General features: G+C 43.4%; 1 protein-coding gene across 1 annotated transcript in view; it reads right to left on the minus strand.

Annotated features, from left to right (window-relative positions):
* Positions 1 to 19,365, minus strand: part of TECTA (tectorin alpha) — a 150,118-nt gene that overhangs the window by 43,788 nt on the left and 86,965 nt on the right. The window contains exons 15-16 of the mRNA XM_077457361.1: positions 5,264 to 5,647; positions 1,573 to 1,859 (exon numbers count right to left, since the gene is read on the minus strand). Of these exons, the coding sequence (XP_077313487.1) occupies positions 1,573 to 1,859; positions 5,264 to 5,647 (671 nt within the window). The remainder of the gene's footprint in view (positions 1 to 1,572; positions 1,860 to 5,263; positions 5,648 to 19,365) is intronic.

Genomic DNA, 19,365 nt, shown 5'->3' on the forward strand with positions numbered 1-19,365 from the left:
GTAGTTAAGAAAATAAAGGGAATTTGTGTCTTGCTAAGGATGTTGGGGGCCTTGATTTTTCTTAAATGTAAATAGAGCTGACAGGCACAAGAAATTAACTAGTCTGATTCAAAGAATCTCTAAGGCCCCTTTCACACGGGACGGATCAGTAATGATCCGCCCCGTGTTGATCCGCTCGCTCAGCGGGGATCGCTCCTTTGTCCTCGCTGAGCCTGTCAGCTCTCCGCTCTCCTCTATGGGGATCGGATGAGCACGGACCGTCTGTCCGTGTTCATCCGATCCGCTCTGCAGACGGATAGAAAAATAGGATTTTCCTCCGTCTGCAGAATCGGACAATTGCGAAGGCGGACAATAGAGGGTGTCTGCGGATGTTCATCCGCAGACACCCGCTTTCCCATAGGGATGCATGTATGTCTGTATTTCATCCGCAAACAGATAGATGAAATACGGACATACTGTCCGCATGTATGAAAGGGGCCTAAGGCCCTTTTCACACAGATGGACTAATCAGGTTCGCCTGTCAGTTTTTTAGGAGGACCCAATCAGACCATCCATTGCCCTCTATGGAGTGGCAGATGTAAACAGACATGTGTCCTCTCCACTAAAAAAGACAGATGACTGATCCACTTCCTATCTGTCTGGTGGATCAAATCACATAACAGTCAGATGTAAACGAACAGGTGGTCCATTTCCATCCAACTGTCCATAGAGGTAAGCGGGCTGTGTCTGTGTCCGCTCAATATAAGGGGAAAGGACACAGACCTATCATAAACCTGCTCAGTGGGGATCAGCAGACCGATCCCCCTGCTGAGCAGGTGGATCCGCTGGCGGAGTCCACCAGTCTGAAAGAGCCCTAACCCAGAGTTCAGATAAATTTATCTCTAACTGAAAAATCATAATGATAAATAGCTGTTACCAGCTAAAAATTGTCCCAGATACTTGTTAGCACTAGAAATCTGTAAATATCATGACACAATGCACACTAATTGAAATACTGTGTTATGCTTTAGTCCTCATGCACACTGGACATTTTTACATCTGCTGTTTTTGGCTTCAGGGTTTTTTTCTACAGCCAGTACATTTCCCAGTATGTTATCCTATGTTTTGATGTGCACATAGGCTTTTAAAAGCAGTTTGTGGCAGTGGCATTTTCTGCCTGGAAAAAAACAGAACTAGTGAGTTTGAAGAGGAGTTTTTCAGCTGTAAAAGAGCACCAATTCTGAAAAACGAAGAAAAAGCGGCTATTTAGCATTTATGAGCATTTTTGAGCCATAAGCTTTTGTGGGAGTACAGTCTTGCTAAAAAACACAAATGCTTAAAAACAAGAATGCAGCATTCTACAGCTAATGCTACTGGCATTTTTATAATTACCATTGCGCATGAAGCCTACAAATCCCCAAACTTCTAATTTCAATAACATAAAAGCATCCAAAAAGATTGTTGTACACATTATTACTTTTTACATACTATAAAGCCATTATTAAATTACAATAAAATACATAAAAAAATGATTGGACTGGTTGGTTAAGATTTGAAGAGCATGTTAGTTGTCTATAATTATTAACAGCCAACCTTTTTTGCATCCCGTTGGTTTTCCAGCTTTGTGCCAACACAACACTACTAACGACGGGTTTCCCTCTTAGAGTAACATAATCATCAGTTAGATCTCCATTAAAGTTTCCACAAAGACCACAGACTTTATTTTGAAGTCGCTCACTGATGGTAATTTTAATAATGTTGAAACCATTGTAATGAATCTGAATGTCAGGGCTTGTGTCAATAACCAAAAATCCCTCCATGCTGTATATTTTTGTGGACAGTCCAGTTACAAATGGAACTGTCACTTGTGTTCCATTTACCTATGATAAAAAAATAAAACAAACAAAAAAACGAAAACAGAATTATTGAAATGTGTGAGCAATAATCCAATAGTTGGGAGGCATTGTCTTTATACAGTAATAATAGTTTTAAAAGAGTTGAAAACTAAATTTGCATTCTCCTCTGCTGCTTAAATAGATGATTTATCTTGTTATAGATGTTTAACTTGTTATAGATGACAATAGAATAGAAAGCATAAATGCAAGAATGTATGGAACAGCAAATGTTGCAGCTATAACCCAACTAAAATGAATGCATTCTATTCCCAGGTTTTAAAGGAGCTTTTATTGTGTATGTTGAAGCTCCAGTGTACCCTTGCAAGGGTACTGGAAGCCCTCTCATGTACAATACCCACAAAAATGTTCCTCTGTTACACAAGTGCCATGACATGATCAGGATGCTACTACAGTGACATTATTTGTAAAGATATGTTAATGACTGGAGACACAAAGCTCCTTTAATCCATATAGTTTTCAGTTCAACTATCCATAGTTGCTCCTTAAAGTGTTTTGGACATTGTGGCCTGCAACTTGTCTAGGTTTGATTGTTTGGACTTTAAGAGGCACTGAAATAATTTGGTTTTAGAGGCACATGTACAAGAAGGGTGTAAGACAAAATTTGGCTACCACATGACTGTGGCCTTAGATCCCTGCTAAGCAAACTGAGAGTACTGAAGATTTCTACCTGGACTTGGGCGTATTTAGTGTTCACCTCAATGCTGCTTTGGGGCCAGAACTTGGACCAGGTTGAAGTTGTTTGGTATAGCTAAAAGTAGGCACCCAGGGTAAAAAAAAATCTCATTCACAACTGTGAAAAGACCACCAATAGAAGTAGGTGTATAATATACTGAATTCTGTTACCTTGCAATTATTGCTATGATACTGCAGATCTCTGGGAAGTTACTGGTCAGTTATTCAGACCTGGTTCAGGTCTCTTCTTTTATATACTTAATACATAGTGTTTCCATGCTTGCAGAAGCTGACAGTCTTCCTATTAAGAAAGCACAGAAGTAGCTCTTGCCTTGTTTTACAGAATAAGGGTCTAGGGGTCCTATGAGGAGACCTTCTCCTTAACAAGCTGTGAATAGCTGTTGTTAAGGAGTGGGCAGCCGCTATGTCCTTAACAACCAATGAGTCCTCAGCTGTCTGCGAGAGTCCCCAATGACAACTATATTTTAAAAAAAGAGTTGCCGGGAAAGAAAAAAATAAGAGAAAAATGCATGGGATGCCCCCTCGAAATCCACACCAGACCCTTATCCAACCATTCAGCCCATCAGGCCAGGAAAGGTGGGGACGAATGAGCATCCCCCCTTCTAAATCATACTAGGCCACATGCCCTCAACATAGAGAGGTACTTATGGGCAGGGAGGACTCTGTCCCCCAAAGCACTTTGTCCCCATGCTGATGCGGACAAGGGCCTCCTCCCCACAACCCTGCCCGGGTTGTGGGGGTCTGTGGGCAGGGGGTTTATCAGAATCTGGAAGCCTCCTAAACAAGGGTTTCCCAAGATCCTGGGCACCCCATGTGAATGAGTATGGGGTACGTAGTACCCCTACTCATTTACCAATAAAAAAAGTATAGTGTAAAAAATGACAGTAGGAAGTTTTTGACAATTTCTGTCCCCTGAAGTAAATCCACCACCAATCACGATGCCTGTCACCACCACTGACCCAGAAAATGGAAAAAAAAACAGTGCACTCCAGTTGAAGGCTCCAGCTGTCGGCGAGAGTGGACCAGTTTTTTTTTTAGGTCTGTGGTGACGAAAGGGCACCATGATTGAAGATGGATTTACTTTGGGGGACGTTGTTTTTGCTTTGTTAATAAAGGAATTGTCAAAAACCGTCTAATGTAATTTTGCACACTACACCTTCTTTTTTTTTACTATGTAGCCCATACTCGTTCACAGGAAGGTTGGGATCTGTAGGCCCCCATGTTACAGGGAGCTTCCAGATTCCAATAAGCTCCCACCCACAAACCCCCACAACCCCCAGCCAGGGTTGTGGGTAAGAAAGGGCCCCCCATGCGAATGTGTATGGGGTACCTTGTACTCCTACCCATTCGCCAAAACAATTAGTGTAATGTTACAAAAACAAGAGACGGTATTTGACAAATCCTTTATTAAAATTGAAGAATGTCCCCCGTTGTAGCTCCAATGTCTCTTCTTCCTCTGGTCTTCTGCCTCCATTTTTCTCCAGGTGATGTCACCAGATGGCCACACCCCTTGGCTATATAAGAAATGGTAGACAGCGGGAGCTGACACAATGGAGAAAGGAAGGAAGGGGGAAGACCATTTTTTACATTTTTAGCGGATCAGCAGCTGCTGAGGAAGAAGACATCACCGGAGAGGGAAGAGGGAGAAGAAACCATTGGAGAGAGAAGAGGGAGAAGAAAAAACTGGAGGGAGAACACAGCAGAAGGAGAAGAAACCACTGGAGGGAGAAGGCTGAGGAAGAAGACCAGAGGAAGAAAACATGTTGGAGCTACGATGGGGATGTGCTTCATTCTTAATAACGGACTATAACCGCCTCTTGTTTTTTGTAACACTACACTGCTTTTTTTTGGTGAATGAGTAGGGGTACAATGTACCCCTACTCATTCACATGGGGGCAGCTGGGATCCGGGGGCTCCTTTCTTAAAGATTCTGATAAGCCCCCTGCCAGCAGACCCCCACAACCACCACCCAGGGTTGTCGGGAAAAGACCCTTGTCCCCATTAACATGGGGACAAGTTTCTTTGGGGTGGATTAGAGCCCAAAAGCACCCTCCATGTTGAGGGCATGTGGCCTGGTATGGTTTAGGAGGGAGGGGGTGCTTGCTCATCTCCTCCCTTTCCTGACCTGCCGGGCTGCATGCTCATTTAAGGGTCTGGTATCGATCTTGGGGGGGTGTTTTTTACAATTTATTTTTGCTGGCAATTCTTTTTTTTTACATGACTCATTGGTTGTTAAGGCTTCCCAGGCCCGCTTATTAGCAACCATCTATATAGTGTGTTTACAGTGTGTTTGAAGGAAAAAAAATGGAAACACGCAAAATGCATAAAAACTGCAAGCAAAAATGCATAAAAAACTAAGGTTTAAAAATGCAAAATGCACCGCAAAATGTGCCTGAAAATGCATAAACGCAGCCTGCATAGATGTGAGCTTAGACTATAAATGTTTTCTGCTTTACTCTGGATCAACTGTGGTTAAAGGACTCTGTTTATGAAGGTTTTCTATTTATTTATTTTTTCTGTTTGTGGAACTCAATTAACTTGTGTACTTTTTTTTAACTCAATCTACTATGCGAACACACATATTTGTAGTTGATAACAGCGCAACTAGTACTTGCCCAAAAAAAGTTACTAGTAACTTAAATATTCATGTTCAGAGAATTTTGTGAGCCTATTACCTTTACAGTGTTACGATCACTGATGAGAATTTGCTCTTCATTAATGTAGAAGTATACAGGTGATATAACAGTTAAATTTGGAGAAGACCATTTGTCGAAGTTTATGATTAGCTGGAATGAAATATCAGGCAGCTTTTGACAAATTGTTGATAATACAAATGCACAGTTTGCTGGAAAGCGAAGAAATGCCCCGTCAAATGTCCTGAAGACTCCGCCTCCTGCTGCAATGCAGTAGGAACTCTTCTTGCTGAAACAGCCTCGCACTCCATTTCTTAGTGCACATTCTTCATCTGACTTGCAGTGCCTGGGATCACACTGGATGAGATTCCTGCCAAAGCAGCGGCATCGTCTGGTGCAGTCACTGTTCCAGAAGAGCTGCTTGGGCTGCCAGGGTAAAGAACAAATGCATTATATCCTGCAATATCAATAAACAGCTTTACAGATGCCTTCCACAAGCATTGAACTTATTTTGTTTTGACTCTCCTAAGAGACCTAAACACTGAGAAAAGAAATTAGAACATAAGCAGGGTTGCCACAGTGATCACAGACACTATTAAAAGTTGAAACTTGACTGGCTGATATTGGAAACAACCACCTGTGTCTTTTTCCAGTTTTCTTTTATTAGTCCTTGCATCTAGTTTTGATAAGCGTAGACAAAATAGTCAGATTGCCACATTGCTCAAAAATAGATAATAATATATTAATCGAGGGCGCTGATATCAGTTTGTGTCTTGATATGCCAAGAGAAATGGTTAAAAGGAATAACACAGTTCTAGACTAACAACCATAGAATGGGTGACCCAGCTCAAGCAGTGAAAACCACATGGAAGGTGGATCTACATTACTGCACACTGGTTTGCTCATCCATAGTAATTATTTAGTTGTGTCATATCTAACAAGTTTACCTTAATAGATTTTTTTTACTGTTTAGTTTACACAATTATCAACAACGTGTTTATCAACAAACATTGCTTTATTTAAAGGCTCAGTCTACCCAAAAGTTATTTCAGTTGCAATCGAAATCTATTATGTTAAATATTCAACAAGCCTATTGTCTGTTTGGGCTCCAGCAATAAGATTTTAATTCCCAATTTGAAGTTTTGATGGAGTTTTGTATTATCTTGTTGTATTCTTAGTACTATTAAAATGGATAAAAATGCAACAGACAGACAGGGCCCTTTGTAAATCACCATGACAGGTGTACAGGCCCAGAAACCCAAGCTCAGATAACTTACCACCTGAGTCCCTGTAAGCACTTGCATCACTGTATATAGCACTTTCACAGCCTATACAAACTCACTTTACTAATTCTCATCTTCTATATTTAAATGTTTGGGGAGTGCAATACATTTCTCTATAGTTTTATGCCCCCATAGTCCCAATTAATTTAAAATAATTAAAATACAGTGCCATAATCCATATATATAAAGATAAGGGATAATGTAAATTAAACTGGGTATGTTAACTATCCCTTTTAAGAATAAGAACATATTCACACCCCATCAAATCATTCTCTGCAGCTATTACCTTTTATACCACCACCCCCTCCCTTTAGAATGTAAGCTCTATGAGCAGGGCCCTCCTGTACCCTTTGTATTGAACTGTACTGTAATTGTGTTGTCCCCCCCTATACACTGTAAAGCGCTGCGTAAACTGTTGGTGCTATATAAATCGTGTATAATAATAATAATAATTCACATGTATTAACTAATTACAAGACTTTTAAGACCAAATGCACCTATATTAGGAAATGTTGGTTAGATTTTTTTTCGACACAATCTAGAGGCAAAGAGCTGGACCATTTTCAGAAAATGGTAGAGCAGGAGTTAACAAGATTAGCCTCACGTATTGCTACCGGTGGGTGCATCCCAAATGAGATCCTCAGTCCCAGTGAAATACAGTCTCTTAAACAGTTGCGCGAGGACCGCTCTATCATCATTAAGAACTAGGATAAAGGTGGCCTGGTTGTTGTTCAGGATGACGACGTGTATAAGCAGGAAGCTCTTTGACAGCATGGTGGGAGAGCTTGGTGGGAGAGGGTGAGAATATTTCGATGAGACATCCTGTTCCGTCCGCACATTAGGTTTAGTGGCGGTATATTGATAATCTTTTCTTTATCTGTTCTGGGGAATTGGGGACACTTGAAGATTTTTTTTTTATACTTGAATGATAATCAGCTAAACCTTAAATTCACAGGACAGATGAATAGGGATTCAATCAGTTTTTTGGATAAGGTTTTAGCCAGTCATGGTGGACATGAAGTTACTAGCCTTTATAGAAGACTACTGTCAGGCAACAGCATTTTGGGGGCTAATTTGGGTCATCCAAGCCATAAAGTCAGGGGCATTCCTGTGGACCAGTTTTTAAGGCTGCAGAGAATATGCAACATGGATGAAGACCTTGAAAAAGAGCTGGCCCACATCTGTGATCAATTTCAGCAGCGTGGATACCCAAGTAGAGTTGTAAAGAGAGCAGTTATTATAGCCAAGAAAATGGAGAGGAATAGTTTATTGAATAACAAAACACAAGGAAAGACACAGATTGGACCACTGGTTTTCTCCACAGCATTTACCATGGAATTTAGGAAGATTAGAAACATAATAGAATGTTATCTTCCAGTATTATATAGTGATAATGTATATGCTTGTATACTTTCAGATGGGGTTAGGGTAGTCTTTTGATGTGCCCTGGGATTGGTTAGTTATCTCTCCCCCAGCTATTTTTCTTCTTGGGGTGCATGAGGTGACGCCTAGTTGATCTTTAAGGGCAATTACCAGTGTGGTGCAGAAGAGTGCTCTGGTTGCCCCCACTTGGCTAGGGGAGAGAGATTCAAATCCCCTGTTAGTGGGAAGGAGTACAAGTTTAAGAATTGCATCAATTCCAATACTAAGCATTTAGGGTACCTCATCACTTCTAAGGTTTACCATATACAGTATGTGGGCAGGACAACCAAGAGGCTGTGTAATCACCTCCATGACCATGACATACAGAAGAAACATTCTATAAATGTAGTTAATCCTTTTAATGGTCGACATGGGGGTGATCACGCAGACTTATGTATACAGGGAATTGGGAGAGATAGGAGACCCTTTGGGGATGGATGGGGGGATGTGTTCAGACTGCTGTGCAAGTGTGAGGCCTTTTGGATCTTTCATTTACGTACCTGCATTCCTAATGGTTTAAATTATGAATGGGATCTTACCCACTTCTATGAATGAGTATCTTTACACAGCGGACTGATTCCCTCTGGGTTTTTCCTTCCTATTTTCTCTCTTCCCTTTATTTTTCTATCTGCATTTTTTTTTATATTCAACACATGACCTGATTTCTTGATGTAGGAAGGTAAGCTAATAGCTTGATCTGCAAGAAGTGGTCTATATAGTAGCCCAAATTACTGGCCAAACTATTGATTCCAGCAATAGTGGATCTCCCCACGGGATTCTCCACATCCTTGTGGATCTTCAGTATGTGGTAAAAGTGAGGAACTACCGAATGTTTTACATAGAGGAATAGATATTCATTCTTAGTCAAAACCTCATCTCTGAGAGCCTTATCCAACAGATGCTTGAATTCCCCTCTGTATATATCAGTAGGGTCACATGTTAATTTTTCATAGATATTTGAATAATAAATAAATGGAACCAGCGCCAATAATAAAAGAAAAAAGAAAAAAAGGGTTGCTGCACCTGAACTTAGTGAAAACAAATGAAGAATGAATGCTGTGGTAAAGGGTGCCCCCAGTGAAATCATTAAAATGCAAAAAATAATTTATAAAAATAGTATTTATGCATTCAACACCATGTATAAATGAGTATTAGTGAATGACTTCACTTTATACATGTGCACAAATGTCTCAGAAAAAATTATTAATATATTTATGATTGCTCAAACAAATATATCATGAAAAGTTCAAACCAGCTCCAAAATTCTTTCTAAATGATTCCACTCCAACATCATGTGAGAAATAAAATCCGTTTTAAAAATAATATTCATGACTTTTCACCCAAAGTGACTACAAATTGCGCTCACCAGATGGCCCTGGCCAGCAAGTGACCATAAGACATGAAGTACCTCCTAGAATCTTGGAAACCATTCAACGATCTTTTTCCAATCAATCGTTCCCATGTGTGGTGAACTTGGTCAAATGAGAACAGCCAGATCAAATCTTATCTATCCTCCGCTAAATATTTGAGTCTCCAATCATTCCATAGGCCTCTTCAAGGTAAGATTCACGATCTTGGCTTACCAGGCCTTCGTCTTTATCTGCTTTCCTGATAATGATATCTGTCTTTTTCAGGCTATGCAGGAATCCTTTGATGTCACTCTCTTGACCTCCACCTTTCTTGTATTTCTTGCCATTGCAAAGAGACCTGAAGTCTTAAAGCACAACTTCATAGAAGGTCGACACAAAGTTTCCCTTTGTCCAATGTGGGTAGAAAGTGGATTTAGGCCCATAATGTGTGTGCATAATCTCAGTTTATATGGACCTGTGGGAAATGGTGGGAGAGGGAACAGACTCCCCTTACTCTATTGAATTATTATCCTTAATCATGTAGTATCTTTGAACTGCAAGATTACGTATAAATCTATTCAAATCAATAAAAAGCTTGAACAGATTTGGAGGGTTTCAGGTACAGAATTGAGGCCTTTCCTTAATAGATTCAATAGAATTCAGTCTCATCTAGTCTAATCGTGTAAAAGATTGTAGATCTTGATAGTGAAATACGTATTCACGTATTTTATGCCCCTTCATGTATTTATGCCCCCCCTCCCCCTTTCCACCTCATTGACTTTCTCTTTTTATGACATTTGGGGGACAACTTTGGATGCTGTAGCTTTTGTCGCTGCGGGTTTAAGGGAACCTGCAGCTCCTTCCCCAAAAAAAGACCCTGGGTCTAATGGTGCAACGTTGGTGGTGCTTTTTAAATCCTGATTGGGAACTGGATAAGTGCTCTCTCTCCAGTGACCAAAGCAGTACCTACATCATCCACCAGGGTAATGGGACTTGATAGGGGTGTATCATGGTGACCCATTTCAACCTGTGTGGATGCAGTCTTACCAGTAAGTGATGTATTGGAGTTGTTTGTACTGCACTTCTGTGTGTTTTTGCCCCTCTGCTCCCTTTTTGCACTGTGTACCACTGGGTTAACCACTGTGAGCGCAGGAGAATGTTTGTTTGTTAATATCTGAACCTGTGACCTCTGTTGTGTTTGCAAAAGTTTCTTCTTGCTGTGCCACCTGGTGTGCTTAACAGCTCCATGGAAAATGAATTGAATGAGATAGCCTTGAGCCTTGTTTCTCTTGAACCTTGAACCCTTTGCTCCTCCCATGAACTTTCTATTTTAGCCATGCCTTTCCCTTACTGTGCTCTCTCTATCCAATATTTCGCTCATGTCACTCCTGCTACCAATCCATATCTCTACTACCACTCGTTTTTGACCTTTGGCTTGTTCCTTGACTAAACGTCTCCTTGATCCCAACCTGCGACCATGTTTTACCAACTTTTGGCTTGTTTACTGACTATGCTTCTGCTTGATCCCTATTGCTATATCCACTATTAGACCCCAGCTTGCTCACCTCCTGGTGGATCAATCGTAAGGACCACAACCTGATACTAGTATGCAGCATTTAGAGAAGGGCTTTATCAGACATTCAATGTCTCCTTCAGGGGCAGCCCTGTTCTTTGTTGAGAAAAAGGACTCCACTACGTGTCCGTGCATCGATTACAGGGATTTGAATTTAAAACAGTTATTCCCTTCCCTTAATTGCTGAAATGTTGTAAAAACTCCTTACTGCCAAAGTCTTTACAAAACTATTTTTATAGGGGGCATTTAACCTTGTTCGCATTCGTCAAGGGGACAAATGTAGAACTGTCTTTAGAACCAGATATGGGCATTTTGAGTCCTTGGTTATGTCTTTTGCTCTTGCAACACTCTCGCAATGCCAGTCTGCATGCTCTTTGAAAGGTTAGTGAAGAACCGACTTTATATCAAACTGGAGAAATGTGAGGTTGAACAAACCCAGATCCAGTTCCTGGGATACATTATTTCTCTGTGGCAGCTATACTTTCTCAGTAAAAAATGGGTAAAAGATGCAGCTTCGTCCGTGTGCTTAATTCTCTCATTTAATGTCTTCAGTTGAAAGGAATTATGACATTTGGAATAAGGAGCTGCTGGCAATTAATGAAGCCTTTTACGAATGGAGGCATCTGCTGGAAGGGGCTAATCATCCTGTAATAGTTCTCACTGATTATAAAATACTGTAGTTCATTCAATCTGCCAAGAGATTATCTTCTAGACAAGCACTTTTCCAGGTTAATTTTATCATCCTGTATCAATCCGGGTTAAAGAATTTAAAAGCTGATGCCTTATCACAAATGTTGTTTGAGCCTCTCCAGCAAGGCAACTCTAAATGTACAATCCTATCTCAGAAGTGATGTGACCCGTTTACGCAGTAAGACATCCTGATCTTCTCCTTTGGGGTTACTCTAACCATTCCCTGTTCCATCAAGACACTGGGGTCAACTTCTATGGACTTTAAGGTCTAACTTCCTCCCTTGAAAGAGATGGCCGCTATCTTGGTAGTCATTGATCTTCTCACTAGATCACTACTTGAAAATTCTTGATTTCAGGATCTTTAGGAACAAATTACATTATCTGGTTCAATGGGAACAATATGGGCCAGATGAGAATTCTTGGAAACCTGAGGAGAACATTCATGCCCTAGATTAACAAGAGAATTCCACCAGGGGTTCCCTCATAGGGATGGGCCGAACTGTTCGCCCGACGGTCGGTTTGCGGCGAATTTTGCGTGTTCGTGATTCGCCCGATCGGTGGACTATTGCCGTCCATCATGGAGCACAGGACAGCCAATTGAGACATTTCAGCACATGGACAATTGGACATTCCCCTACCTTATAAATAGACCTGATCTGGTGGCCATTTTACATTCTGTCTTATGTCAGTTTAGGGACAGGACACTGTGTGGAGCAGGGAGAGACTGTAGTGACACAAATCGCTAGCTATTAGGTCCACAAAAGTCCTTTTAAGGACTGGTATAGGTGTAGTACAGTATATAGGGTTCAGTGCACTGCTGTGCTGGTGATTGCAGCAGCCTGTTTTTTTGTCAGTGTAGGGAGGGACAGGACGCTGTGTGCAGCAGGGACAGTCAGTTTAATCACTAGCTATTACTATTAGGTCCACAAAGGTCCTTTTAAGGACTGGTATAGGTGTACAGTATATAGGGTTGTACATGTATAATATACTTTCTTCCAAATATAGAAAGAATATTATACTTGACTGCTGCCAGATTCTGCAGCTGTTTTTTATCAGTGTAGGGACAGTCTGCAAATCACTAGCTACAAGGTCCTTTTAAGGACTGGTATAGGTGTACAATATATTGGGTGCTGGTGCAGGACTGTGCTGCAGATTACTGCCCTATTCTGCAGCAGTCCTTTATCAGTGTAGGGACTGAGGGACAGTCTGCAAATCACTAGCTACTAGGTCCACAAAGGTCCTTGTAAGGACTGGTATAGGTGTACAATATATAGGGTTGTGGTGCACTGCTGCTGACTGCTGCCCTCTTCTTCACTCTCTGTTATGTGCACCCCCAAAGACACTACCACCAACACCACCACCATCATATACCTTCCGCTTGAGTCACAGGAATTATTTTCCGATCCACATCAAGACATTTCCGATGCGCAGCCACTCTTGCCATTGGATCAGGAAGAGGAAGTAGCAACAACCGCCACTCAGCAGTCTGACGACAGTACCCAGATCAGCCCAAGGAGGAGGTTGGTCCCCGCTGTTGCTGCCTACTCCGAGATCTCTAATTATAGCGGTGGGGAAGGTGACGTCGATGATGACGTGTCTAGTGATGTCACGTGGGTGCCCACAAGAGAGGAAGAAGAGGGGAGTTCAGAGGGAGATATGGACCAGCAGATAGGGAGGAGAAGCAGGAAGAACTTAGATTGCACAGGAGGGACAAAGCAGACTGTGAATGTATCAGGAGCGAGGCATCAACCATGTACAGTCAAATCTGGCGCTCTCAGGATGCCGGCCCATGGCTCCGCAGTGTGGGCTTTTTTTAACGCGTCCGCTGCTGACAATAGTGTTGCCATCTGCAATCTTTGCAGTCAACGCATAAGTAGCGGTAAGCCCAACACTCACCTAGGGACGACCGCCTTAAGAAGGCACATGAGCTGCCATCACTGAGCCCAGTGGGAGCAACAGAATACACAAAGCCACACTCCAGTCTCTCACTGTCCAGCCTCGCCTTCTACTTCTCCTCTTTCCTCACAATTGTCCTCCACTCTATCTTCCATCATGCCAAGCTCATGTTTTCTGCAAAAAGGCAGGCTTCCATGGGCCAAATGTTCGAGCGTAAAAAAAATTATGATGCCGGATAACCCTCTTGCCCAATGGTTGACGGCTGGCTTGTCAGAAATGATAGCCAACTACTGCCATAAAAACTGGTGGACTTGGAGGCCTTTCGAAAATTTGTGGCCATTGGAACACCACAATGGAAGGTCCCAGGAAGGAAGTATTTCTCACAGAAGGGCATGCCAGAGCTATATGGCCATGTTCAGCGGCAAGTGAATGTATCTCTGGCACACAGTGTCGGTGCCAAGATACATCTGACCACAGACACGTGGTCTAGCAAACACGGGCAGGGAAGGTATATCACTTTTACTGCCCACTGGGTGAACCTTCTGACGGCCGTCAAGCATGTAACCCGTGGCACCCGTGTAGATTTGGTTTTACCGCCACGGATTGCATGCAGGCCTGCCTCTTCTTCTCCTCCTCCTACTCCATCCTCCTCCCTCTCCTCCTCGGCTGACTCCTCCTTTTCCGCTGCTAGTGTCTCTTCCACTGCGCCGCCCAAGCTCCCCACAACCTATTCGACATGCCAGGTGAGACGTTGCCATGCTGTGCTGCATCTGTTGTGCCTGGAAGCCAGGAGCCACACTGGCCCTGCACTCCTTTCAGCTTTGCGTTCACAGGCAGATCAGTGGCTAACACTGCTCAATTTGACAGTTGGTAAAGTGGTGTGTGACAACTGTGCCAATCTGCTTAGCGCATTGAAACAGGGCAAAATTACGCATGTGCCATGCATGGCACACATCTTAAACTTGGTCATGCAGCGATTCGTTGTCAAATACCCTGGGGTCCAGGACATCTTGCGGCAGGCAAGGAAAATCTCGGCCCATTTCAGAAGATCTTACACGGCCATGGCTCGCCTTGCTGACATTCAGCGGCGACACAATCTGCCGGTCAGACATCTTATTTGCGATTGCCCGACGCAATGGAACTCAACCTTCTATATGCTTGATAGGCTGCTCCAGCAGAAATGTGCAGTTAACGTCTACCTGTACGAACTCTGCGGCAGAACAGGTTCTGGGGAGCTGGGTTTTTTTCACCGCGCCAGTGGCTGCTCATGTGCGACACATGCGGCCATTTGATGAGATCACCAAACTGGTCAGTCACAGCCATGGTGCCATCAGTGACATGGTACCTTATGCCCTCTTTATGGAGCGTGCATTGTGTTGTGTCATTGATCAAGCCGTGGAGGAGCAGGAGCGGGAAGATGAGGAAGTCGCAATGCTGGATGAATTCCCAGGGGGGGCTACTCTATCTGAGACAAGTCAACAACAGGAGTCTGAAGAGGAGTCAGAGGAGGATGGTGCCGGGGCAGATGAGGAGGAGCAAGAAGACCATGCTTTAAACCTTTCTGGGATCCCTGTTATTGTGCGTGGATGGGGAGAGGAGAACAAGGAGGACAGCATTATCCTGGATGATGAGCAGGAGCCAGGCTACCACACCGCTTCCAGTTTAGTGCAAATGGGGGCCTTCATGCTCCAGTGCTTTAACAGGGACCCCATATAAAAAGCATAAGGGTCAAGGACCAGTACTGGGTGGCAACGTACTTAGACCTCCGGTACAAACACAAAATGGCGGAAATGTTACCACCATCACAGAGGGCTGTCAGAATGGAGCACTTCCAGGCCTTGCTTCGAGAAATGCTGCATTCTGCTTTTGCGTGCGCAGGAGGAATTCCCACTCCCAGAGAAAGAGTTGTGGGTACCAATCCAACAGTGACTGCAAGAAGAGGGCGGTTAGAAGATGTGTTGGTGACTTCTGATATGAGGTCATTCTTTCAGCCGACCCATCGACAGGTCTCATCCGGATCCAGCACCAGGGAACGTCTAGACCGACAGGTGTCCGACTACATCGGGTTAACGGCCGATGTGGACGCTCTGAGGAGTGATGAACCCCTGGACTACTGGGTGGGCAGGCTTGACCTCTGGCCAGAGCTTGCCCAATTAGCAAACGAACTGTTGGCTTGCCCCTCGTCCAGTGTCCTGTCTGAAAGGACGTTCAGCGCAGCAGGGGGGGTCGTGACCGATAAGCGCACTCGCCTAGCTCACGGCAGTGTTGACTACCTCACATTTATAAAAATGAATGAGGCATGGATCTCGGAGGAATTCAACACATGTCACCAATAGACCATGTATATCTCTATAAACTATTTATTTAATCGAGCACACAAACCTTTTTTCTACATTTGGCTAACTTCCTTGTACAAAAAAAGCACACCATACTATATGCCCGTACCCTCCTGTTTAAAGAGGTTGAGCGATGTCATATTTTTGGGGCCCAGCAGCAAGTTGCTGGTATCAGTGCTGCTGTCAGTGCTCTCTATCTCGTGCTGGTGTCAGTGCAATCTATCACGGTGCTGGTGTCAGTGCACTCAATCACGGTGCTGTTGTCAGTTCTCTCTATCTCAGTGCTGGTGTCAGTGCTCTATATCACGGTGCTGGTGTCAGTGCACTCTATCACAGTGCTAGTGTCAGTGCACTCTATCACGGTGCTGGTGTCAGTGCTCTATATCACGGTGCTGGTGTCAGTGCTCTATATCACGGTGCTGGTGTCAGTGCTCTATATCACGGTGCTGGTGTCAGTGCACTCTATCACGGTGCTGGTGTCAGTGCACTCTATCACGGTGCTGGTGTCAGTGCTCTATATCACAGTGCTGGTGTCAGTGCTCTATATCACGGTGCTGGTGTCAGTGCACTCTATCACGGTGCTGGTGTCAGTGCTCTAAATCACGGTGCTGGTGTCACTGCTCTCTATCTCGGTGCTGGTGTCAGTGCACTCTATCATGGTGCTGGTGTCAGTGCTCTATATCACGGTGCTGGTGTGAGTGCTCTATATCACGGTGCTGGTGTCAGTGCTCTATATCACGGTGCTGGTGTCAGTGCTCTATACCACGGTGCTGGTGTCAGTGATCTATATCACGGTTCTGGTGTCAGTGCACTCTATCACAGTGCTGGTGTCAGTGCACTCTATCACGGTGCTGGTGTAAGTGCTCTATATCACGGTGCTGGTGTCAGTGCTCTATACCATGGTGCTGGTGTCAGTGCTCTATATCATGGTGCTGGTGTCAGTGCACTCTATCACGGTGCTGGTGTCAGTGCACTTTATCACGGTGCTGGTGTCAGTGCACTCTATTGCGGTGCTGGTGTCAGTGCTCTATATCATGGTGCTGGTGTCAGTGCACTCTATCACGGTGCTGGTGTCAGTGCTCTATATCATAGTGCTGGTGATCCTCTCCTGCACCCTCTTCATAGCCTACCCTGACCTTTCCTCTCCTCCATTGCCTTCATGCTCTCCTGAGTCCTGAATTGTCAAAATTTCACATATAAAAAAAGAATGCTTATAGTTGTCGATCCCAGATTCACTTCATACATGTGTTATGTCAGTGGCCATGTGGTGGGACTATGTGTGCACAGCTAGTAATTATTTTGTGGCTGAAAATATGACCTGTAGGTTTTTAAAGTTCGCCTGCCATTAAAGTCAATGGGGCCCGCTGTGAAATTTGCGGTTCGTGAACTTTCGGCCGTGTTCGCGAAATGTCCCATTGGAAGTTCGTCCATCTCTATTCCCTCACAAACGTGGCCCTAAGACTTCCAGGGAATGTCCTGGAAGGAGCAAAGTACTGTCGGTATCCAGGCAACCTTTTCTGTGTCGGCAATGTCTCTTCTTGCTGTGCCACCTGGGATGCAGGACAGCTCCCAGGAAAATTTCTTGAATGATCTGGCTTTGAACCTTGCCTGTCTTGAACCTTAAACCCCTTGCTCCTCCCATGAACTTCCTATTTTAGCCATGCCTTTGCACTTCCCGTTTGCCAGATTATTGTGTTCTCTCCAGCCAATATCTCGTTCTTGTCACTCCTGTATCTTGTCTGTATCTCTACTACCACTCATTACCAACCTTTGGCTTGTTCCTCCACTACGTTTCCGCTTGATCTCAACCTGCGGCCTCTTGTTACTGACCTTTTGCTTGTTTACTGTCTACACTTCAGCTTGATCTGTACCTGCTATATCCACTACTAGACCCCAGCTTGCACACCTCCAGATGGGACGATTCTGAGGGCCGCAATCTGGTACTAACATGCAGCAAAACCCATATCCACTATTGGGGGCCTTGGTGAACACCGATTAGTGCTTTGACTCTGCACCTCGGGTGAGCCAAGATCATCTGCCAGGGTGCCAGTGCTGTTGTACATATCCAGCTGGTTGGTAGAAGCCTCTCTACTGCCACTGGTCTCCGAGCCTGATCCCTGACTGTGACATTCTTTCAGTAATACTAAAGTAATACTTATAGACTCAGCAGTCCTCTCTACAGTTAATTTTGGCAGGAAGGCTGGAGATGCCCCACTTGTTTATAAAATAGGATTTGCCTAAAATGACCACCCTAGTTGCTGGTTATTGGTCTACGACATGTATACTACCACATGTTGGCCCCAGGAAAAGGGAAAATTGTATCATACTTACCTTGTAATATTACTTTCCATGGTAGCAAGCTAAACCCACCTCACCTCATTCAGCTGTATAGGTTTACATTGGTCCTATGGGTGGAAGTAGGAAGGGCTACTACCACATGTATGCTGCCATGGAATATCACCAGTAAAGAAAAATTACAAGGTGTGTATTATACAAATTATATAATTTTTCCCTTCTTCTGAGTGGTTATTAGATCTGGCAGCACCATCTTTTGTGTGTCAGTAAGAGGCTTGCTGCACCTGGTGGAAGGGAGCTCTCTCCTCCTTTTACAATAGGTAGTTCACTGGAAGGTGGCAGGTGACATCACTGCTCAGTGGATTGATTCAGCTCCATTGTTGAGCCTCTTACTCAAGTAAAGAAGTGAAAAAAATGTAACTACACTGTGATTTATTTCAAAGAGTATGCAGCATGTTTATCAGCAGTAGGGAGGCAAAGCTTTAAACTTTGATCATTTTAGCCTTTGCATCTACTTAAATTTTTTTTTTTATCACAGAACATAGAGAATCTGAGACATTGCTGGGTATTTCCAAAATTAGCCAAATGATTCCAAATACTGTCTCTGTACAGATTGCTGGTAAGCAATCAATGTACTGTATATTAGAAATATGTACTGATCTCCAAATTTTGCATTAGTGTGCACTGGTGCCTGAATTATTTATTCGAACAAATCTTCCCACCTCACAACTCAATTCACCTTCCACATCTCTACAATGTACTTACAAGTGCTGCTTGCTTTGCCTGTTCCCAACTGCGTACTTCTGCATTTAGCGGCTCCTGGGCACAGTGTGAAGATCATGTGTCACCAGAGAGACAGTAGCTCTTTATGGTGAATGGATCAATAATCACTGATACTGTTGACCACTGGAGGCATCTAAAATACAGTAAAAATATATTCATTTATAAGTGCATCCAGCAGTCAGCAATAGTCAGTATAAACAAATAGAGAATTGAGCCAATTCACTCAGCGTAGCTATCTGTAAACTTTTGGTGGTTATTGCCAAAAAGTCTGCATCATTTTCATTTTCCAATCTTCCGCTATGCTACCTTGCATGCCCTAGCTTTCATTAACTATCTGGAGTTACACAATCCCCAAATAAAAGAATTTCCGGAGCACAGTAGTTACCATGTTTTGAATGGGTCCTATTATAGCTCATCAGACACAGGGCATGGAAGACTGTTATGCCATTACTGTATCATCCATAACAGTGACTAACATTCTAAAAACCAATTCCATTGTTGACTTCCATTAGAAAAT

This window comes from Lithobates pipiens, unplaced genomic scaffold (genome assembly GCF_037356315.1).
Source record: "Lithobates pipiens isolate NorthernLeopardFrog02 unplaced genomic scaffold, aLitPip1_a1.2 Scaffold_27, whole genome shotgun sequence".
Lineage (NCBI taxonomy): Eukaryota > Metazoa > Chordata > Amphibia > Anura > Ranidae > Lithobates > Lithobates pipiens.